Source organism: Pieris rapae, chromosome 12 (genome assembly GCF_905147795.1).
Source record: "Pieris rapae chromosome 12, ilPieRapa1.1, whole genome shotgun sequence".
NCBI classification, from domain to species: Eukaryota; Metazoa; Arthropoda; class Insecta; order Lepidoptera; family Pieridae; genus Pieris; species Pieris rapae.
The window spans coordinates 9,684,233-9,707,862 of NC_059520.1; the positions used below are offsets into that span (position 1 = coordinate 9,684,233).

The 23,630-nt window shown below is 33.7% G+C and overlaps 2 protein-coding genes across 5 annotated transcripts; one reads left to right on the top strand and one right to left on the bottom strand.

Moving 5' to 3' along the window:
• Positions 1 to 860: 860 nt before the first annotated feature.
• On the bottom strand, positions 861 to 10,305 carry LOC110996686 (G2/mitotic-specific cyclin-B3). 3 transcript variants are annotated; one of them, XM_022264499.2, is made up of 8 exons: positions 10,134 to 10,305; positions 9,652 to 9,951; positions 8,809 to 9,080; positions 8,317 to 8,452; positions 6,357 to 6,611; positions 5,600 to 5,755; positions 3,326 to 3,500; positions 861 to 2,652 (listed from the first exon to the last, which is right to left on the bottom strand). In XM_022264499.2, the coding sequence occupies exons 2-8, from the start codon at positions 9,940 to 9,942 to the stop codon at positions 2,489 to 2,491; spliced, it is 1,449 nt and encodes a 482-aa protein (XP_022120191.1). In that variant the 5' UTR covers positions 9,943 to 9,951; positions 10,134 to 10,305; the 3' UTR covers positions 861 to 2,488. The 3 variants fall into 3 exon arrangements, with proteins under 3 accessions (XP_022120191.1, XP_022120190.1, XP_022120189.1); XM_022264498.2 differs by having other exon boundaries at positions 8,317 to 8,530; XM_022264497.2 differs by having other exon boundaries at positions 8,317 to 8,536.
• A 284-nt stretch (positions 10,306 to 10,589) lies between these two features.
• LOC110996678 (peroxisome biogenesis factor 1) lies at positions 10,590 to 23,085 on the top strand. Of its 2 annotated transcripts, XM_045630349.1 has the most exons (12): positions 10,594 to 10,850; positions 11,090 to 11,308; positions 11,383 to 12,499; positions 13,071 to 13,311; positions 13,527 to 13,680; positions 18,615 to 18,783; positions 19,084 to 19,405; positions 19,687 to 19,746; positions 20,268 to 20,454; positions 21,056 to 21,214; positions 21,325 to 21,443; positions 22,182 to 23,085. In XM_045630349.1, exons 1-12 carry the CDS (start codon positions 10,758 to 10,760, stop codon positions 22,267 to 22,269), a joined length of 2,928 nt encoding a protein of 975 aa, XP_045486305.1. In that variant the 5' UTR covers positions 10,594 to 10,757; the 3' UTR covers positions 22,270 to 23,085. The 2 variants fall into 2 exon arrangements, with proteins under 2 accessions (XP_045486306.1, XP_045486305.1); XM_045630350.1 differs by lacking the exons at positions 21,056 to 21,214; positions 21,325 to 21,443; positions 22,182 to 23,085 and having other exon boundaries at positions 10,590 to 10,850; positions 19,687 to 19,758; positions 20,268 to 20,388.
• Positions 23,086 to 23,630: the final 545 nt, after the last annotated feature.

Below are 23,630 nucleotides of genomic sequence, written 5' to 3' on the forward strand. Positions count from 1 at the left end.
TATGAAATTGAATTACGTAGGGTGCAGCCAATGGATGCAAAAAAATGCAAATTTATTTTAAACTATATTTAAAAAGAAATTACAATTCAGATCTAATAATAATGTTATAAAAATGGAATCTGATCTTCTGGCGGGGCGATTGACGTCAACGGGCACGTTCTGCTGACCATGCGCCTAGTGCCTCCACGGGTGCCGTGTGCTATGTTACTTGGTATATGCAACACTTATAATAATAAGTTTAGGCGAGGTGGCTTTACGTAACAATCGATTTAAATCACCAAAATAAATTATTTATTCATACTGTTTAATTGTAACGTTACGAAACACGAGTTCTACATATAAATTTACTAGAACATACAACTTGAACATAGATATCGATTTTTATGCCACCTAGACCTAACTTTATTCTGTTAATATTGTGTCACGGTGCGCGCGCATCATAAAATTTCACTCATCAATTTTTCATAACGCGCCTAAAGAAGAATATCTTCAAAAAAATCTATTAGTATTGCTAAGTGTTATTTAAATTTGCTTCAAAAATCGAAATTTCAACTGTACGACAGTTGAAATTTAAAGGACCAACCTGAAAAATAAAAGTTACACCTCTGCATTCATACCAACTAGAGGTTAACCTGAATATTAACAAATTCTACCTCAATATTTTCTTTTCCTATTGCATCACGTGAAATGTTATATTTGAAATAGCAAGTGAAACTTCGTCTTGACAAATATCTAATCTATAATGATGAGATTTTTTTTTGTTATTGACGTAAATATTTTATTTTAATTAAGTTTGACAGCGCCTCAGACAATAGCCTTACTTTACGGCTGCACACAAGGATGTTAAATAAAACGGTAAATCAAACCAAAATCACTTTTTATTTACATTTCACAGTTTACATTAAAATTAACTTGTATAATGACAAATGATATGAAAACAGTTTTAAAACGAACTAGTCTAAAACTTACCATTAATGAACAACATTATAACATTCCAATATTTTGTACTCTTTAAAATGTGATAAATTACAAAACACGACACCGCTGCAAAACTCACAATAATTAATATGTAAATTATAATTAAAACATTACAAAATCCATTCATTATAATATTAGCAAATTCTGCTCATCACAATACATAACCTTTATAAAAATCAATTGCTCTCGGTGGCAAGTTGAGTTCATTCGACGAAGATCAGTCAACGCGAGCATATTATGTACAAAACCATCTAAAAGATATTCATTTCATACAAATTGCCGATATTCATTGATATTAATTTTAAATAAAACATGGTCTCACAATTGAACCAAAAAAAAAACTAATAAATAAAAACTCGTATTCCGCATATTACATTACAATTAGCACTAAATATTCCACACTAAACCGTTCCCTACGTATAATTGACTATAGGAAGACGATCTCGGAGCGACGGGCGAACGTACACTGTTTCGCGATTTTGGTTATTTTTTCAAACAAATGGAGATCAGAGCCGAAGAAACTTGGTTTCAACATCTCCACTTTACCGGTGGTAATGGAGCCATACATTAATATGGCACGACCGTAGTGCCCCAACTTATTTAACCATAAACGCTTCGCTCTTGATGTCACCGGCTCAGATAAGTTTGTAGCACTATTACACGACACTAACATATTTAAGATTTGACTACCTCTATATGAAATTATAAACCATTTTAATTTAAAACGAATCAATGATTTCTGTAATTAAATCATTGTTATCAAAGTCTAGACTTAAATATTTTAGTGTCAAATGCAGGCTTAGAGGCTATCCACGTCATCAGTCTTAAAATAAATGCAACTGGCACACATCCCTGTGTTAACTTACATAAGTCCTAACAAATTTTACATACAAAGAGTAAAATCAGCTAACGAGGCCGTCAATACACTAATTAATTAAAAGCACAGGATTTGTTGAAAAAACAAATAAGTACAATTTCGGATATCAAACGTCGCACGTTAGTCTGTTATTAATCTAATCCAAATATTTAAAAGTCAATCAAATTCAGCTCAGTAAATAAGACGCTTTAGCTTCATACGATTGACGATTAAATTAAGCGTCTCATCGAGATTTTAATTATTCTAACTCGCGTATGCATCGCCTAATGTCTTGTTTAACAAATTTATTGCAATTACAATATTTTGTATTTATATATTTTATAAGTTACCGTAGGGTTGTCAAGTTTTAGGGAAAAACTAATGTACTGAGATTAAACATAATCAAAGCTCCTTACTTAAAACTTAAATTAACCTAATCGTCGAGCCGATTTTGCTTTTGCTAAGATCTAAAATAATTTAGAGACGTATATAAGTAGGGGCTTCTTGAAGAAAGAAAGAATTGACCAAAAGACAGACTTTAAAGAAATAGCACTGGTCCAAATTATTAATATACTTTTGATCAACATATCTGCCGATTTTGTAGAATTTCTAACCTCAAAGCGACCTGACAACCCTGACAAAACGCTTTCCTCCTCAGCTGGTCAAGACAGCGTCGTCTATTAAGGGCAACTTGGCCACTTCGAAGAATATCGAGTGCGAGTACTTGTTGCGTACCGTGCTGATCGCGGACTTTGGCTTCTTGTGCAGAACTGCGTTTTGGAGGAGAGCGATCGGAAGAATCTCTGAGAGGGCGTAGCCTGAAAGTCATAATACGATACTCAGAAATTAAACTTGACAAACATTTTCTACATATATCGTAAGAATTGACTCATACTCTGATTTTTAATTCCGTAGAATTCTGACTGCTTTCATTTTTTGACATGTCAGAGATGGCAAACCTTTTTGGCCGAAAATCTAAATCTGATTCTATACATACATTTTATTTGTTAGCGAATGTATCCATTTTGTTATGTTCGGTGCTCCACATTAAAAGTAGAATAACAGCAAGTGATAATTCTCTCTCGTCGTCTCTTTCTTCACAAGCAGTAAAAAACGCACAAGTAAAGATAACATTTTATATAATTAAAAAGGTTTACTACACCTGGAATTAATAGACTTAAACTCGGTATATTGTTGGTCACTTGAGTATGTAAATATTAAGATTTACCTTTTTGCAGATAAAACATAATAAACATGTAACATTTAATTTTATTGCCCTCAAATGGGACAAATTTTCCCCTTTTCTATTAATTGTTAGACTGAATTAAAAATCAGAGTATAGTATAAAAATAAATTATTATTATCAATAATAATTTAATAAATGCCTCTATATATTCTCAATATGTTGACAACAACGGGCAATTTAATTTTTTTGCAACCATTTTTGGGAACCACCAAAAACATCCCACTTTTTAAATCCCTCATACATACCGGTGTAATGCTGCAGTGTGGGTGTCCAATGCGAGACGTTCTTCATCCGCAGCGCCACATAGAGCGCAGCCGCCGCCATCTTGCTATCAGATAGAGACACCAGGCTGTATTCCAATAGGCATTGCTCCAAGATGAACCGAGCCAGCGTCAGAGTTGGCATCGAGACTCGGGCACACTGCAAACAGCGAAAACATTCATTTACTTAATATAATTCATAATAGATATTAATAATAATAAAACTCCGAAATTAACTATATGCCAATGAAATATGGCAGCATTTGTATAGAATATCTTAATGTGGCAGTCACTGTGCATTGATGGTTTAAACTTTAAAGCATTCAAAACATCGAATTATGTTAATGATAAGGAGTTTAGTTAAGTGTCTATTTGTGAAAGCAATAACAAACACAAAAATATATTTATTCATACAGGTAAACAAGTACACTTATGAACGTCAAATAAATAAAATTATTTGCGAAATTACATTTACTGCCAGTTCTCACATCAAGGACGTAGAACGGAAGAGAAGAACTGGCAATAAACTCTCCACCACTATTTTTAAACGCCAAGTTTTTTACAGAACGTTTGTAAGCAGCTGCAACCATTACACCACGTTCCATATTATGACATCTTGAGTAATCAAGAAAATAAAATAATTAACTGTACGAGCCATTTTGCTCACAGGCTTTCTTAGTTTTATAAGCATGGCGATTTCCACAACCGTCGGGAGTTACGCCCCGAAAGTACAGCCAGACTTAGGTAACTCTTTTAGACTGATGCATTCATTCATTCAAAAATATTTCATAAAAAAGAAAGCTGTACTATACAACAATTATAATATAGGATCTAACTAAATATTAACCATCAGAAAAATAATATTCTGATAGAAAAATTAGGAATAAAAACGACTTCTGAACAAAAACTTAAGATGTAATTAAATAATCCAAAAATCGATTGTAAATAAAATAGTCTTATTAAAATATAAAAAGTAATAAATATAAACCTGTTATATCAGAATATGCCATCAATGCCACATCTAGTAATAAATAATAATAATAAGTCTTTATTCATTTAAGTTGGTACATCTTTCTTTTCATAGTGTGAGATTTGGGAACCCTTTTAAGTAAATATACCTGTGTTAGGGTTCCAGCTCTTCCATAACAAAGTTAATTACTTAAAATAATTTAACCAGTTCATTTCCTTTTTATTTTTTACTTGTTAAACCGTTATCATCACACCTGATTGTGTGCATGAGTAAGTGTGTGAGAGAGTGAATGAGTGAGTGAGTAAGTAAGTGAGTGAATGAGTAACGTGTATTTAAATCATGGGTCTCAAAAGCAGTTCTAATACTGCATAAGGCGTGATCATAAGCCAGTCTTTTATTCGGGTTTTTAGGTTGTAGGCGGTGAGAGGGTAGATGTTAAGCAGCCTATTTAATTTATTATATAAATAGGCTGCTTGCATATTGCGTCTAGCGAAGTCGGTCCTTACGGTCTGACCGACTACAACATCCCTATTTCTTTTTAAGACCAGCCTATTCTCAAACGGGAGCGCTCTGTGGGTTTTTAAAATTAGATTCAGGACAAACAGCTTCCTAACGGAAAGTAATTTGCTAAGATGATAGAGCTCTTCCGATGGGAATCTGTATGACCGGAACAGCATCACTTTTAAAAGAGCCCTATGTCCCCGTTCCAATTCCAAAATTTTTGTTTTATTGGCCGCACCCCATATGTGAAATCCAATCCGAACATCTATGTTTTTGCTTGGTTGACCATCGAGTTTATTATGTCTACCTACATTTTTGTTGCTGTTTTTGTTTTGTAAATTTTATATATTTACCTACATCTGTGCGTTCTAATAATAATTATTAATCTTAGTTTATAGTGTTTTCTCAGTAAGCAAATTTTTGTACATAATTCATATGAGAAATAAAGTTATTCTAACCGAAAATAAATCTCTATCTCCATCGCCTTGCCTTCCTAGCCAAACATTTTTTTTATTTGTAAAATAACTTCAACAGATAAACTAACACTGAAGTGTTTTATATCAATTTAATATTTCTGATCTACAAAACCATTTCTCTTCAATTGTCCACCGAGTCTATTTGGTATTTTTCAGCAACCTTGAAATTCTGAATAAAGTTCAGTAGGCTACTATTTAACATCAAATAAATTAAATAGTGTAAAAGTATTATCTAGAAGACATCTGCATAATGGTCGAAAAACTCTTAATTTAATTATTTTAGCACTACCCCCTGAAAGAAATAAGACTCACCCGAGCGTATCTTCTGAGGAACCTGTAGGAGAGAGGAATGCCGAGGTCAAAGTCGATCGTCTTCACAATTTTAATCTCCATCTTGATTAATTGATTCAGTGTGTAGGCACCGTCACAGATGTACAGAAAGTCGTCCACAAGTGGCGGGATCCGTTCCTATAACGTTTTATATTTTTAAATAATATATAGAAAAATATAATATAGTGTCTGCCACAACAATGATTTGAATACAAATTTAATATTACAAGTGTTATATAATAATGTATAAGTAAATAGCAATAAAAACATACGAAAATAAAATACAGAATCATTAGTTACATTGATTTCATATTCATTAACATTCACATAAATAAGTTGTATGTGATTATAAGTATCGAAAACAATTCTAAAACTTGCGAAAAAAGTCGACGGTTCAATAATGAAAAAAGAAGATCAGGAATAAATATGCAAAACATCAATTAGATTTGTCAGTAATAACTGCTATTGGCTAACAAAGTTGCTGAAAAATTATGAAAGATTTAGTTAAAGTTACGGAAAAAGTTATTTGAAACTAAAAATTTCACGATAGATTTTTTTAAACCCAAACAAAAAATTATACTAATAAGGGTGTGTTCTATTTAAAATGCATATTATATTTGCGTAAATAGACAAAGCAAGTAGACAGTTTCACTTAAGGTGTGAAGAAACTCCCCTAAGTTTGAATCGGGACCTCAAGAATAGAACAAAAAAAGACAATTCCACATGATACAATACTTACGTCAAACTTAGAAGCGATAAATAGGGCAGATGCACCCAACAGCTGTAGCTCTTCCTTATTCAAGTGTTCCCTTTCTGGCAATTTCCGACTCGAGCGAGTCAAGAATAAGTCAACAAGTTTAACGGCGAGGTATAATGTCTCATGGTTCAGTTCAAAGCTCTCCTGAACTTCCACCATCCAGTCAACAAGTAGGGCTCGCATCCACGCTGTGATTCCCTTTATCCGTGTGAGATAGTCATCGATGGGGAAGAGAGGCTGTGTGACGAATAACGATATCATTTAATTTATCCTCTCAAACATGTAAACATGTACAATCAAATACATACGTATGAAAATATATTTCGCCTGTTTGGTTTGTTTTTATATAGTTTGAAATTTATATGTTCTAATATAATTTATGTATGTGTGTAAAATACGTGAAGTCATATTTGCTTGTATATTTGAAACAAACCTTATGAAGGCGCAGCACACAATTAACGATTCAATTCAATATCATTTATTCATGTAGGTAACATAATGTACACTTATAAACGTCAAAAAAGAAATATACATTAAATGCTAATTCTAATTTTACATTTACTGCCTGTTTGCTTTAGTTTGCATTACTGCCAGAGGGCGTACCCTAGATTTGAGAACTGGCAGTAAATGTGTGAACGGAAGAGAAGAACTGGCAAGACTCTCAGCCACTCTTTTTATAAAATAGTCTTTGTATTTAATAGATAAAATTTAATCTTTGGTTGCCTGGTTAGGAATGACATTTCAAGTAGCCAGTCTTCACTAGCTAAACTAATAGTATTTCTTCCTTGTACATATACTAGAGATTAACAAGAGGTAAACTGGAAAATATGGTTAGGATATTCTCCAAGGATATGTTTCCTTGAATAAACAACAACTTCTTAAGCTAATCATATATAAACATTGTAACAAAGAATGCGTAAATAGACATGTTAAAAACGCCGACAACTTTTTAAAATTATCAATAAATGTCTCGGTAGGATCAGGATCTATTAAAAATAATTTTTATTACGTTTAAACGATAAACACCAAACTGTGCGATTTATGTTTTTACTGTCACATTCCTTTCTAAAATATATGCATAGCCTTACGAAGCCGGGTCATGCCGCCTAATATATATGCTGTAGCCAACTAGCTGATTTTAAGTATTCAAAAAATCAATATTATCTGTGATTTATTTTAGTACATATGTACTGTACATTGTACGAGATTTCGAGTAGATTTAAATATTAATAAGGTTAGAATTATTCATTTACAAGAACAGGAAGCAGAATAAAATAAACATATTAGCCTTGTGTCCATTTTAACAAAAACACACTCAACAATAATGATAAGTGATAACAAGTAATGCATTGACAACTGCTTATAATTTTGGTTATATAAGAATGTTTATTGGACATTCTTATATCAGGAAAAATTAAATAGATCTGTGTAACCTTGAGTTAGTTAACTAAATGGAGTATTATTTTTATTTTATTCACTTTTACACAATCCTTCATTACTTACACTGCTAACTTTTAGTATTATTATTATGATCTTTTGCTACTAAGAACATATTATTATTATTACATTCTTTTTTTGAGACTGAGGCGCAAACTAGCTGTTGTGGTCTCTCTCTGTGGTATTGGCTCAGCATAATGCTGAGATATTTAAAACCACACAGCACACACACTTATTCTTTTTATTTTTTTTTCTTTGATTATTATTTTTTGTGTTTCAGTGTGTTTAGTTAGTAATAAATGTTATGTCTATGGCTGTCTTGCAAACTCCAGGCAGTGAACACAGTAAAAACCCAATTTGTAGTAGGCCTTCTAGCGAAATTCTATTACAAGGGTTCAAAGTTAATATTTTTTAATTATTAATAAAATTGGAGAACATTTTTATGAGGGGCTTTTGATCAAATAGCATAATTTTATTCTACTACAAATACTAAAAGATTACTCACTTCTCTGCTTTGCAAATAGTTGAAGATGTCCATAGCATAGCAAGATACTTGGTAGGGGTCATTCCAGTTTTCCTTGTCAAAGTCAATAACACCAGCAGGCACTCGGTGTGGGATGTCCACCTCCTCCACCAGAGACCTACAGTCCGAGTCATCCAAATTTACTTTGTCTAGTTTCTCGCTGATTGTCTTATATTCCTCCTTTGTTTCGTTTGGGCTAAAGCTAACAGTTTTAGCGAAGGAAATGAGAGACATTACATATAGTTCACCAAATTAAAAAGCACAACACTCAATCTCATGCATGAGCCAAACCTTCCATAAAAAAACCTTATGTTATTTATCTTCATTAGATCATAATTTGATAAAGCCAATATAACCTTTTAAAGCAATTATTTAAAATAAGTTATAGGAATCAATAAAGGCAATCATGATAAGTTTATTGACGCAATTTACGTCACCGAAGATTTTAGTCAATCATAAATAATTATCACTTACTTATTTTCCAAAGCTGTGGTGTAAAGTGAAGCCTCGGAAACATCACTTCTAGCAGATTTTGCCGAAGAGTTTTGACTTTGATTCTGATTTTCCTTGTCCAATGACTTACGAACAATATTCTTAAGAATGCCATTTTGTGCCCGAGTGGCAATAGGTTTGGGTGGATCCTTAACAAAGTGTTTTTGCACACTCTCTATGGCATTTGCGGCTACTTTTTGCAACTGTCTACCTTTTGATGTCTTGCCATTCACTGCTGTGTGTGGTTTGATAGTCTAGAATAAGTCTTATATTAATTGGATGGAATAGTATAATAGCTGCAGAACACTTTACATACACATATTTGAATGACCTTCCTACTTATGAAAAATATTTTAGTCCTTGAGCATCAAGGATCTAATACTATATTCAGTCAAAGACATTGATGTTGACATTGTTTAGGACATACCAATTATATAGAACAAAATCAAAGGTCCTAAAAAAAGGTAAAAGTAGTAGTAGTAGTAAGGTACTTAATAACAATGTACATTGGCTGTACATTTTTTGCAATGCAATGTGGCTGTTATGACAATCAGTTTTTAAGACCAAATATGAGTAGTCCCTTTGATGTTGTTATAACAGATTTTGACTGTAATAAGATATAGTATGTGTATGTGTAATACTGTGTTAACACAATAGTGTCCTTGACTGTTTGCAAGTATTAAAAAATGGGGGGAAAGTTCCAATACATCTAAAACCACACTGTATTCAAAATATTTGTTGTTCTATAAACAAAAGTCTTAGAAGGCAATGTTAAACAAAACTACCCTCATGCAGTCTTAAAATATAAAAAATGAGGAGAATAACCTTAACAGCTGGAAGCATTTTCCCTTCCACGGTCACCTTTTTAAGTGCCATGCATTTTTCGTTACCCGAAGATTTGTTGAATGCGTTTGTTAAGTCTCCAAAAGCAGCTCTTTTAGCAGTTACATCTTTTAAAGGGCTATCAGCTTTTCTCTTGTTTGGCGCCTTCAAGCTGTCTTTATAAGATTTCAGAGTAGCTAATTGCTTACTCCTCGTCGTAATGCCATGGCTCATAATGCCGTTCATATTCTGACTAATATTTACAGACTTTGATGCCAACCTTGTTGGCGCCATTACAAGTTACTGAAAATAACCAACACTTATCACGTGTCCTTTACAAAAGTATGTTTAATTTTATATCTTACTTCGTGTTTCAACGATTACACCTATTATATTATTCAATAATCTTCTAACGTCTAACGGTCAAAAATGGAGGCAAAACAAATGAAGTACAAACGATAGCGTCCTGTAAAAAAATAACTTACATTTTAACAAACGGCGGTGGCCGTTTGATTTGTACCCTTGTTTCCGTTTAATTTGCACAATATTATAAATAATATGAACCACAAATAACCAATATTTAATTATTTGAAAAATATTGTTACGTTAGTTCAACTCGCAACCGAATAGAGCAATTTTAACAAAAACCGTTGGACGAAATCGAATTTCTATTGGCAAAGATGTACCAATCAGGAGAGGGGGAAGAATGTCGTTCCATTTTAGAAGAACTAACGAGAGGAAGTAATCCTTTTTATTATTTTTCTTGTCACAATTAGAAGTAATAGTTAAACTTTTTCCTGTAAAATATCTATAATTTTTTTTATATAGTAGTAAATTTCTGGAAATATTTAAGATAAGGCCGATATTTAGTAAAAAAATAACTTACCTTATATAACAACGTAAATCGGAATGCTGCCACTCGGTCAATGACATAGGACTCTCTGTCAGTACAACAAACGGTTATGAAGTGTCATTATCAGCTGTCGCGTTGTTTATAAAAACTAATACCGTTTTCAAAATATAATGTTAACGATATCAATTTATAGGTATTATATAATTTATAATTAAAAACAACTAAACATTTCAATGTTTGACTGCAATTTTTTAAAATGTTAGGCGGTGTAAGATTAAAAGTGTCATTAACCCACGAACGAACTTGTTTTGCATACATAAGTCCTAAATACGGCTCCAACAAAGAAGAAGTAAGTAGAACGTTTCAATTTATTCTGTAAATTAGATACAGATTCAAGCCAATTAAAGCCATAGTTCAGTTGTATGTTTTTATATATTTTGATGATTTTTGTGCAGAATAGGTTATGTTTTCGTTTAAATGATAAGGTCAAGGTTATATGCTTAAATTGCTTAATCATGTTAACGTTTGTTTATCGTATAAACTTTTGTAATTTCACGTATAAATTTATACACTTAATTTTACTTTTAGTCACAATGTATACAAATATTGTATAAGGAAAAACAAATATTATTATGGGCAGTATTCAGCAGCAATGTTTCCGAGGGATATATATCCTGCAATCCAACTCACAGTAAGCTACTAGATTTAGATGAGGGTGCTGAAGTTTTTGTGTCTCCATATGGAGATGTTCCAGTCTTGGATGAATTGTACATTGATACAGAAAGTCCTGATGACCAAGAAATATTGGTAAAAATACATTTTTATAATATTAGTTTTGATTAAGACTTTTTGTACAATACAAATAATAAATTTAATTTTAGGAGCATAATGCTGATATCCTTCAGTATAGAATCCTTGATCAATTAAGGCTGGTTGTGTCTCAGCAAAAAGCAGTAGTATGGATTTCAACATCACTTCCAATTGTTTTTACACCAAAGCAAACTGGCCTTTTGGTCAATCATAGTAAAATTATAGTAAAGGTAGATGTTTTCAATAAAGTTGAAAATCGGAGCAATACCTTAGGTGCTTTACCTCAAAACAATAAACAGACCTTTAACAATATTGGTCTTATTAATCAGGGTATACTTCGGCCTTATTTGTTTGTACCAAAGAGACTGGTGTTGCGAGCTCTTGCTATTGATAGTGATGGTAAAAAAGGCAAGAACTTAATTCATCCATATACAGTTTTTGTTCATGAGGACTCAATAGGTAGTAGCTATAAAAATTTGACAGTACTACTTGCAACAATGCAGAATATTCCATCGATAAGCCATTTAGCAAATCGTAATGAAGATGAAAATGAAACAACAAATACAATTGATGACTTGTGTGTGGAAATAGTTCCAGTAGATAATGTGATATACAGAAGCCTTTCTCATGAAGTATATAACAAAAATATACCTTCTGTTTTAATACCTAAGTCATTGAATACTATAATTAATATAGAAAATGGTATGAAGATTATATTTACTTTAATTGGTGACAAGGCTGAACAACCTGAACATATTGATGTCATAACATACACAGACAAAACTCAAACAGAAATTGATATCATTGAGAAGTTTAAAAAATGTGTTGTTGATAACACACATTCAGGGAAACAGTTTTTAATAAACAACAACATAGTGAAGCAAAACAATCAAATAACAAATGGATTTTTAAGATTTAAGCTAAAACCAGAGAAATTGAAATACACAATGTTAAATTCAGAATCATTCAGACATTGTTCTGTGTCTGTAAAATGTTTAACTGATGCTGATTTAGAGATACCAAAACATGTGCCCTCAAAATTAGAATATGATTTTAAAAATTATTGTAGGTCCATGAGATCAATGCAAAATATTGTTGAGAAAGTTGTTGCAAATATATATTTTGAAATTCATAGGGAGGCATGTTTTAAAGGAGTGTCTGAAATTAAGAGTAATATTTTAATTACTGGTAGGTAAGACATTATTTATTCTATAATTTCTCAAATAGGCTGAAATTATGCTTGTGGTGATAAATTTTTTTTATCAGTATAGCTAAAAACAATATTTTAGTCATCAGTCAACATTTTGTCTATGTGATGTGTTTATAGTTTACAAAGAAGTTTTTAATATATGTTTATTTGGGTTGAATTTGAATTTATATTTGCATATTATGACTAAAAATAGTAAAAGCTAAACATGTATTGTATTGAACTTGAATATACATTTTTAATTTGTTATTTTAATTTAGAACATAGAACAAAAAAGTAACAAAATATCTTAATTCTATAAAAGTAATAATCTAAACTTAATACAAGTGGAATAGAAGCAGGGCATTCAATAAAATGACTGGCTTGAGCTCAAACAGCTGGCAGCTGGCAACAGCTTCTCATACACCATATATTTCTAACATTACTATGTTAGCATGTTGGCATGAATGAAAGATAATGGTAATGGGTCGTTTTCACTTTAAGACCTTGGTATCTTTCAATCTGCAAAAAAGTATATTGTTTTCTTTTAAATTAAAACCAATTACATTTTAGGTGCTAGTGGCAGTGGAAAGACATCTCTGTGTCATATAGTACAAAAGGACCTTACCCTTTGGTCTCACGTACTTCATTGTCGGCCTCTAAAGGGCCGGAAAGATATACCAGAAGTATTGAGCAAGGCAATACTAATATGCCAGGAGCATAGTCCATCTGTATTGATTTGTGATGACTTTGATGCGTTGGTATCGCCTAATATGGAAGGCGATTCGCCGCAAGATATTGCGTTTTATCAAAGGTACATTTTTGTTAATGCTCTTATCGCAGGATATTGTGACGTTAATTGCTAAATTGACTTTTTTATGTTGACAGCAATGTCAATATAGTTTGACCAGAATCTTGATCCTAAATAACTTTTAATATATAATTTAGTCAAGACTACGTGGTATCCGATAACGCCTCTGTTCATAATCAAATTTAATAATTTTTAGTTTATTTTTATTAATATTACAGACTAGCAATTTGTATTAAGAACATGCTGCAGTCGTGTTCTGGAGTCTGTGTAATTATGACGTCACTCAGTATGCATTCCTTGCATCCGGTATTGAGAGAGTTTGGCGGGAAACCTCTTTTCACCAGCCATTTTGATATTCCTGAACTTGATCAAGTAAGTTTTAGTTTTTAAATAGAACTTTATCGCGAATTTATTATATTTCTTACATTAATTGACATACATACATATGTCAAACTTCATTCATAAAAATGGTTTGACACTAGATTCATATTTAATTGACATTCTATAATATGGATCTCGGTATAATTAATCCCTTAAAGTGAGTGTCTGTTTACATGTAATTTATTATTATAGTATTCAATTTTCAACCGTGGTGGAAGGTAGTCCATAGCCGTGTTAAAAGTATTATTAGCCGTGTTATAAGTGTTATTATTCAATTTTTAACAATAGTGTTAGCTTTTATAAGTCAAATTTGAAGTAATACAGAATACGTAAAATCAGTGAAGTGAATAATAGTGAATCTAATCAAGCTATGAAGTGCCATGGCTGTAATAACGTATTAAATGTCGATCATTTTTTAAAGTGTAATAATTGCAAACGCAAGTTTTGTTATGAATGCCTTGATGTTGCTGCCGGGTCGACTAAGCAGCTCAGTGCTGAGCAATTGGCATCACTTAATTGTCCTCTGTGTCAGAATGTAACTCGGCGTAAAAACAATGACGATAATACTCCTGTCCGGCGGGGTCGCAATAACCAATCACCAAGCGCCTCCTCATATATAACGACGTGTAAAGAGCCGGAGTGTGATTTTGCCACGAAAACTTCTGCAGGCGCTGACTTTTCTAAGCAGCCGGTTACGTTGGACAGTATTAGCAAACTTATAGACTTGAAACTGTCCCCTGACTCATCGTTTATGCTAAATCTACGGTCCGCGCTTAGAAAGGACTTGAAGGACATGGTGACCGACGAGGTTAGCCGAGCTGTTGAGTTGGTAAAGGCTGACTTCACGACGACAACGGATTTTATCATCTTAGAACAAAATGATTTGAAGTCAAATATTGCAGACAAAGACAATCGAATCAGGGTACTCGAGACTGAACTTACGAAATCTCAAAACACGTTATCAAAACTCCAGAGTCGTTTATTTACAGTTGAAAAGATTTCACGTGACTTAAACCTCGAGATTCACGAGGTACCCGAAAGCAAGTCTGAGAATCTGATGGAGTTATTCAAAAAACTCTGTGAGTGTTTAAATGTTGTGGTATCTGAGAGTGATGTTAAAGCATGTCGTCGTGTAGCTAAGATGGACTCAAACTCCAAAAGGCCGCGAAACATACTAGTTACCCTCTCAACGCAGCGTCAGCGTGATACACTCTTGTCTGCGTTGACTCGCTTCAATAAGTCCCACCCTGACACCAAACTATCTACTACCGATATTGGTATTGGCGGCTCGTCGTCGAGCAGGATATACTTGTCTGAACATTTGTCTCCTGAAGCTAAAGAGTTACACCATGCGGCACGTAAATTTTCTACTGACAAGAACTACAGGTTTGTTTGGGTGCGATATGGCCAAATTTATGTTCGTAAGGATGAATCAAGCCCGGCCATTCTAATTAAAAGTCATGATTCCTTCACTAAATTGTCTTAATTGTTATTACTACTACTAATTTGTTTGTTTATCATTGCTTAGTAAGTTACTTGATCAATTTTTGTTTTTATATACTGGATCACACGTTATTTCCACAATGATTAATATATTTTATCAAAATGTAAACAGAATTCGTAGCAAGTTAACTCAATTTTCTTTAAATCTGTTAAATTCTAACTTCGATATTATATGCTTGACGGAAACGAACTTAAATATGAGTGTTTTCGATGGCGAAGTTGTTGACGCCCGTTACAATCTCTTCAGACGAGATCGTGCGGATTCCTCCAGTGCTAAAACCGAGGGAGGTGGAGTTTTACTCGCCGTCCATAAAAAATACCAGGTCATCCGTCAAGCATCGTGGGATAGTGATATGGAGGATGTCTGGGTTACTCTTATTCCTGAAGCACGTGACACTTCTCGCATAAATTTATGTGTTTGCTATTTGCCTCCTGATATTAGAATTAACAAGCTTGAACTCTTTTATAGCCATTGCCAAAATTTACTTCTTAATCGTTTCCCTTTGGATAATTTCTTATTAATTGGTGATTTTAACACACCTGATTACTCTGATTCGATTAATCCCTCTCTGTCAATTTCCCCTAACCCGAGTAAGAAGCTCCTTCTACTAAATGAATTAATGTCACTGTGTAATCTAAAACAGCATAACTTTATCACAAATGCAAACGCTCGCTTGTTGGATTTGGTGCTTTCTAATATAGATTGTATAAGTGTCAATGAAACACTTGCATTAAGTTTGTTAGATAAAAATCATCCCGCAATTTTGATTACTCTTTCTCCGATTCAGATTTCTAAAGGGCTTCAACGCGCTAACATTAAACGGCTTAATTTTGCTAAATGTAATTTTGAAAACATTAAATCTGAACTCCAGTCTGTGAACTGGTCCGAAATCTTATCGTCCCCTTGTATTGATGAGTGCACCGAAGCTTTTTATGAGCTTTTATTTGAAATAATATCAAGAAATACACCAAGTTGTTGTAGCAAATTCTCATCTTATCCAGTCTGGTACAGCAAATCCTTAATTAAATGTAATAAAGAAAAAAACTTATATCATAAACGGTTTAAGAGGTTTGGGAATCCCCGCGATTACGACGTTTTCTCTTTGCTGAGGGAGAGATGCAAATTTCTTACCAAGATTTGTTACGACAAGTATATCGCATCCATCGAGGACTCGTTGGTCAAGGACATAAAATCATTTTGGAGATTTGTGAATAATCGTAAAGGCCATATTTCAGTGCCTCACACCATGACACTTGAAAATACTTCTGAGACAGACGGTCAGGGGATATGTGACCTTTTTTCGCGATACTTTGGTTCAGTTTTTGACGATAAAACTAATAAAACTATATACACTGACCAATCTGGTGCTGTAAATAACACGTATTTTAATATATTATCTGGCTTTTCTATTACGGTAACAGATATCAAACGTAAAATAGATAGTTTGGATATTAACAAAGGGGCGGGTCCTGACCTTCTGCCTCCTATTTTCATAAAAAGTTGCGGAAAGGAGTTGTCCATTCCATTATGTGTTCTCTTTAATAAATCGTTAACTAGTGGTGTGTTTCCTAAGCGCTGGAAAACTGCCCACATAATACCTATTTATAAAAGTGGTGATAAGTCCAATTGTAAAAACTATAGACCGATAAGTATTTTATCTTGCGCTGCTAAATTATTTGAGTCAGTGATGTATACTCATCTGTTCAGTCATTTTAAGCCTGTTCTTTCAGACAAGCAACATGGTTTTGTTAGAAACAGGTCTACGGTCACTAACCTTCTGGAATACAAAAACTATCTCTGTCAAGTGTTTGCCACAGGTGGCCAAGTTGACTCTGTTTACACTGACTTCTCTAAGGCTTTTGACAAAGTAAATCACCATCTGCTCTGTCATAAGTTAGCGTCACATGGTATCCACGGCAGTTTATATAGATGGATCTGCTCATACCTAGACTCTAGAACTCAGTTGGTTGCGTTAAAGGGCTTCATCTCTGCACCTATCGCAGTTACATCGGGAGTACCTCAGGGTTCCCACTTAGGGCCATTATTCTTCGTAGTTTTTATTAATGACCTTATTCAACAACTGTCCTGCAATTGTCTCTTATATGCAGATGACTTAAAAATATTTACTTCTATTACTAATTTAGATGACTGCTTAACATTACAGCGTGATATCAATACCGTATCACAATGGTGCAAGACGAACTACATGTATTTAAATATAGACAAGTGTTTTGTCATATCGTTTACTAATAAACGAAACAAAATCGTATGGAACTACGTCATAGATGGTCAATTTGTTAACAGATCAGATGTTGCAAAAGACCTAGGTATCCTGTTCGATGACAAGCTTTCATTCCGTGCCCACTATAGTCACATCACGTCTAAAGCAAACCATCTACTGGGTTTTATTCTTAGATCCACAAAAGGTTTTAAAAATCCTCGTAGCACCTTGTACTTATACTTCAGCCTCGTAAGAAGTATATTAGAATACGGTAGTCCTATATGGTCGCCGAATTATAAGGTGCACATTGACGATATTGAACGAATTCAGAGGAAATTTCTCAGAATTTTATGTTATCGTATAAAACCTGGCCGGTCTAACTTAAATTATTGCGATAGACTCCTGAAATTTAAAGTTCAACCATTAGAATCCAGACGCATAGTCTTCGACTTAGTTTACCTTTACAAAATCACCCACTCCATTATAGACTCTCCCGAACTACTAGCTCACATTAGCCTTAACATTAGATTTAGTGCCCGTAGAGCTAACGAAGTCAATTTATTTTCCCTTCAAACTTATAAGAATAACATCTCTTTTTACAACCCTTTGACCAGGATGGCTCGTCAATATAACGAGATGGCAAAGAGCAACCACTTACTTGTGGACATATTCTGTCGCAACATCAATAAATTCATTAGTGTCGTTAAAGACATCCTCCATCGTAGGTTAAGTGCTGACCCTTGTGGTCCTGGTTAACGTTACGTTAAATTGGTGTCGAGGAACTTATTATTATTATTATTATTGTTTTTTTTTTTTACTATGTTACCTTTGTTAGTTATGAGCCTTTTATTGATGTAACATTAATTTTGCAGTGTGCACATGGTTTTACATTAGAATCCTGTTCATAACTATTAGTTTTAAGTTTATTTTTGTAAAGATTATAATGTGTTTTGTGCACCAAATAAATAAAATAAATAAAAATAAAAAATAAAATAAAAATTTGAGTATAACCAACTGCTGACACGATGACAAATTTTAACAGCTGAACGCGTACCATATACTCCCAATACTTGCTGATTATCGTTAGTTAGAAATTAATTCAAAAGGCCGGCAACACACTCGCGAGCCAGTTTTGCCCGTTTTGCGTTTGTCCTATATAAAAATAATCATTTTACTTAGTACTGCGTTTTTTAAATTCAGGACGAGCGGGTGGAGCTGTTCAAGCACTTACTAAATAACAAGGTACGCGAGTCGTTCCTTGTTGAAGACGATGACGTCATCAGAATGGCGATGGATACAGCCGGCTCCAACGTGCGAGATGTTGTGGACTACCTTAATAAGAAGATATTCAAAGCTATCAAGAAGAAAAGTAAGTTTTTTCTATTGGTTAAGTCAGGAGTATTATAATACCTGACTCCGTCATCCCCTTTCAAAAAACTTTATCTAGAAGCACGCTGGAGTTCCACCCCTTCGTTGTTGACATGGCAAAGGAGTGGAACTCCTTGCTCTCTTACATTTTACCTATACAGTTTATTATAAGTACATTATAGTGGGATTTGGCGTCTCCAAAAGGTCACTCAGTTAACATCAGCCGGGGTTCGAACTTACGACCTCAGAGATGGGAGTGGCTTTTTAAAATAAAATGGTAGAAAAATCAATACCTTTACAGAATCATCGACAGACAAACCACGTCTCAACGAAACAACAAAAGATAAACCCAAAGAACTAGATATATGGACTCCAGTAGGAGGCTTGGAGGACGTTAAGCGGCAGCTCACGGAAGCCATTTTCTGGCCAATCATGTATCCAGTGCTGTTTCCCTCTAAGCGATGTGGGGTCATGCTGTATGGCCCGCCTGGGACGGGCAAATCCCATTTGGGGTCTTGTTTGGCCCGGGCCGCTAATATGCGGATGCTCACTGTCAAGGGCCCGGAACTACTTTCCAAATATATTGGACAAAGCGAGAAGGCTGTGAGGGATATTTTTGACAAGTTAGTTTTTTTTTATTATTTTACAGAATATATATGTATATCTCGGAGACATGTTGCCTTCTTCGATATCATCGTCATTACTAGGTTTAGTGGGTAAAGTGCGAGCACAAAAGACTCTGTATTGTCCCTGTATGTTCAGACTCGTATTGAAAAATATTCCCGGCCAAAAAGGTTTTTAATTCCCGGCGAAAAAAACGGAGAAATTGGATAGAAGTTTTATGAGTTAGAATATTTATGTTTCACATAAATACAGTGTTCTTTAATCATGAATTATCATGCAGAGCGGAGTTGCAGCGTCCGTGCATTCTCTTCTTTGACGAGTTCGACAGTCTCGCGCCCAAGTAAGTTTTATTGTAAGTACCTTCACAAACACTTCATTTTTTACAAATTCAATTTAACATTTTTAGAAATAACATGATTAACTCGTTTGGTACTGACACGTATATTTATTTCTCAAATATTTCTTTGTCGATTAGCGGTAAAAAATATACATACTAACAATGTTTAGCTACTTTAATATTTTATTTATTCTTAATCAATTCAACAATCTGTACACTTGTGACGCCCACTGTACGCACGAAAAAACATGACTCAGTGTCCCGTTACGCTCATTGTACGCCTGCGCCGCATCTATCTCCCACTCGATTGGCCCATGCGTGCACTCCTTTATATCCATACATAATAGTGATAATTAAATAAAAAATATTCGATTTTATTCATAAAAGTATGCAATAATTTCATCTGTGTTTGGTTATGATGTGTGTGTAAAATAGATGTATGTGATGTAAAATAGGTTTATACTTATAAAAATATGTTTATGGTAATTTATAATATACAAATATGTCGACTACAATTTGTCCAGACGTGGTCACGATTCAACCGGTGTAACCGACCGAGTGGTAAACCAATTACTGGCGAGGCTCGATGGGGCCGAAGGGGGTGCGAAGGGTCCAGTTGTAGTTGCCACGTCCCGACCGGACCTGGTGGATCCGGCTTTGTTGAGAGCTGGAAGAATCGAACGACATATTTATTGCGCTTTGCCGGATTTGGTGAGTTCTTTGAGTTTACGTGGACGATTTCATTTAGGTAAATGTATATGTCGTAACATCAGAAAGTACGAGTTCCTTCAACTAATCATACATGGCAGAGTGGCAGACGGAGACGCACTTCATAGTTGAAAAACCATAGACAATGGTTTGGTCAAAGCTCCAAGTCCTTGTTGCATTCAAAATTAAAGTATCCATGATGATCGCCAACCTTCAAAAAGAGATAGCACTATAAAAGGAAGAATGTGTACTTATGAATATCAGAAAATTAATCTATCGAAAAGTAGTATAATACCGGCAACGCATTTGCGAGCCGAGCGAGAGTGTCCATGGTATCATTTAAAATGAGCCTCCTACTGAAATGATATGTTGCAACTATTACTTGAAAGAGTCGTGGATAAATAGGAGCGCCCATTTACATTACAATGAGGACAAAACATATGTTTGTTTCATTTATAAATTTGTATAGACTCTTCAATAGAATCTGTCTTGCTCTGTGTCTACTTGAAACAAATATATGCCCACATATTTCCAAGTTCCAAGGTCTTCTGGGGTCTTGCAAAAGACAAAAGCTGAACAGCATATAACCCTATATTGCTTGTAGAAAGATCGTCAAGAAGTGCTAAAGACGCTGGCTCAAAATGTGACAGTAGACGAAAGCGTAGACTTCCAGCTGATAGCGGAAAAGACTGAGGGCTTCTCACCGGCTGATCTGAAGTCTCTTCTGGTGACTGCGCAACTTGGACGATTGGAGACTCAGCTGGTGAGTAAACTGAAACGCTGTCAAAAATTAATATAATTTTTTGACTTCTCTGAAGTTTTGGTTCTCCCGAAAGGAGCACTAGTACACACATTTTTTATTTAACAATTCAGATGAGCAGTGAAACTCGTCGTATAGAGTGTGTTACAGTCAATGGAGACGACATTGAAGTTGCACTGAAGGAAACCAAACCCTCGCTTTCAATGGAACAGAGAAATTTCTATGATATGATGTAAGTTACTAGAAGAAATAGTTGTGAATTTAATTTATGGAATTGTATATCAAAAACTGCGGAATCGATATGAATTTTAGTTTTCGAGAAATTTGACAATCGTGCTACATTTCATATATACGATGTGACTATTAATTCAATAGAAAGTAGCTTTGAGCTCGTAGTATCATCATCTGCTTTGGACAGTCATTTACCGACAGCCACATAGTCAAGAATCTACTCACATACAATGGATTCTGATATAGACAAACTATCCAGATACACGATTGCAAAACACATAGAAGTTACACTAGCCAAATTGGGTTTTGAATCTTCAGAGGTCTTACTAAGTATCTTGGAATGAATCTTAAACACTGTGAATAAATATATATTATTTTGGTGTTTTTAAATCAATTTCATATAGGACGGTGATAGTATTTACTAATAATTTATTTATTTAAATAAAATCTTTTTGATTAATTTTATTATTTATCATTGCATTTTAATTATTTTTTTTCCATGCGCCAAAGAAGTACTATTACAGTACTACTACAGTCCTAACGCTTGTACATAAGTACACACACTCTTTTTTTTTATTTAACAAATATTAAATTGATCACAAAATTGGTCAAAATTAATATAAACACAGAAAATAAGCGGTCTCACTGCTAAAAGTTTAAAGTACGTTTCCTTGTCTGCAACTCAACTATGTATATTATGAAACAATAATCTAACAACTTTATTTTAATTCTGTTACAGATACAAAAGATTCCGGGGTGACCCTCTTTCTTCCGAACAAAAAATTATATCGCAACAGATGCTTAAACAGAGGGTCACACTCGCCTAATTGTTGCGGTTTTTGACATGAAGATTATTATTGGGATAGCCATTTTATATTATAGGTTTTTAATAAGTATAATTATAGGCTTTTTAGGCATCGTGGTGACAATTGTGGCTAAAGTTGTCTCATACTGGTCATATGTATTTAATTAATAGAAAAGGGGTAGGTTATCGTTCCAGACAGACCTAATAAAAGACAAGTAAATAGTTTTTTAGTATAGGTTGACAGACCAGCCTACGGGACACCCAAAAAAGGCAGTCAACAGTATATGGGCACCCCAGTATTTTTAGTGGGTATATTGTATTTGTAAAAATCTATATTGGTTATCAATACGCCATTTTTATATATACAAGCTATGTTGTTTACTAGTACCCCTACGACAATTATGTGTTGAATCAAAATTTAATACACAACATACGGGAGTTATAGTCTGCGCTTGTCTAGCTTCCGTTTGGTCATGGGTAACTAAACTATTTGGGCGTGTATTTAGAAATGTTCATTTGAGTACTTATTATAAAAAACAGTGTGGCTATTCCAAAAATTATAAAAAACAGTCTGGCTATTCCAAAAATTATAAAAAACAGTCTGGCTATTCCAAAAATTATAAATAATATTAAATATGGTTAATTATATGGTAAACATACCATTTTTTATATTGGCAATAATGTTTTATCATCTTTTTTCCGTTTTAATGTGCAATGTGAGTGATAAAGACGAAATATTTAATTTTGACGCATATGATACGCTTAAAGATAATTTTTTTATTAAATAATTATGATTACAAAAACTGAAAATGATCTATTCACCAATGATACATGAATTTTTTTAACATAAAAAAATATTTAAGTGGTAAGAAAAAATGTTAATAGTTTTGTAGAGGCTTAAATGTATATTTTGTTGCTATTTTTATAATGGATTGTTTCATTAAATATATATTGGTCACTGTTGATATTCTTTTTAATCCTATCCTCACATCGAAAGTTTGGAGACACAAAGTTATAGCTTTAAATTTTCGATCCCTATAACTTCTAGTAGTGGTTATAGTGCAACTGACATCGTAAGTTCGATACCCGGCTGTCTTTCTATGTGCGCATTTAACAATCGCTCGAACGGTGAAGGAGAACATCACGAGGAAACTGGCTTGCCTTAGACCCAATAAGTCGATGGAGATATAAATAAGTTTTGGGAAATAAAGTAAACCTAAACCTAGAATAAAAACTAACCAAGCGAAATTAGAGGATTATCACTGAATATATTCAAAATTTGTTAAACGTAGTTAATAAAGCTTTTAAAAAATTTGACGATTATTTAAATGATCATATTAAACAATTTGTATGACTCAAAATTTGGCGATTAACGCCCAAACC

Excerpts from the sequence above, each read along its gene's own strand:
- LOC110996678 (XM_045630349.1), top strand. The coding sequence starts at position 10,758 with ATGTTAGGCGGTGTAAGATTAAAAGTGTCATTAACCCACGAACGAACT. Across the intron at positions 11,309-11,382 it reads CTGATGACCAAGAAATATTG|GAGCATAATGCTGATATCCT; the intron begins GTAAAAATACAT and ends ATTTAATTTTAG. Across the intron at positions 18,784-19,083 it reads CAAAGCTATCAAGAAGAAAA|AATCATCGACAGACAAACCA; the intron begins GTAAGTTTTTTC and ends ATACCTTTACAG.
- LOC110996686 (XM_022264497.2), bottom strand. The coding sequence starts at position 9,942 with ATGGCGCCAACAAGGTTGGCATCAAAGTCTGTAAATATTAGTCAGAAT. Across the intron at positions 8,537-8,808 it reads ACCACAGCTTTGGAAAATAA|CTTTAGCCCAAACGAAACAA; the intron begins GTAAGTGATAAT and ends TAAAACTGTTAG. Across the intron at positions 5,756-6,356 it reads TTATCGCTTCTAAGTTTGAC|GAACGGATCCCGCCACTTGT; the intron begins GTAAGTATTGTA and ends AAAACGTTATAG.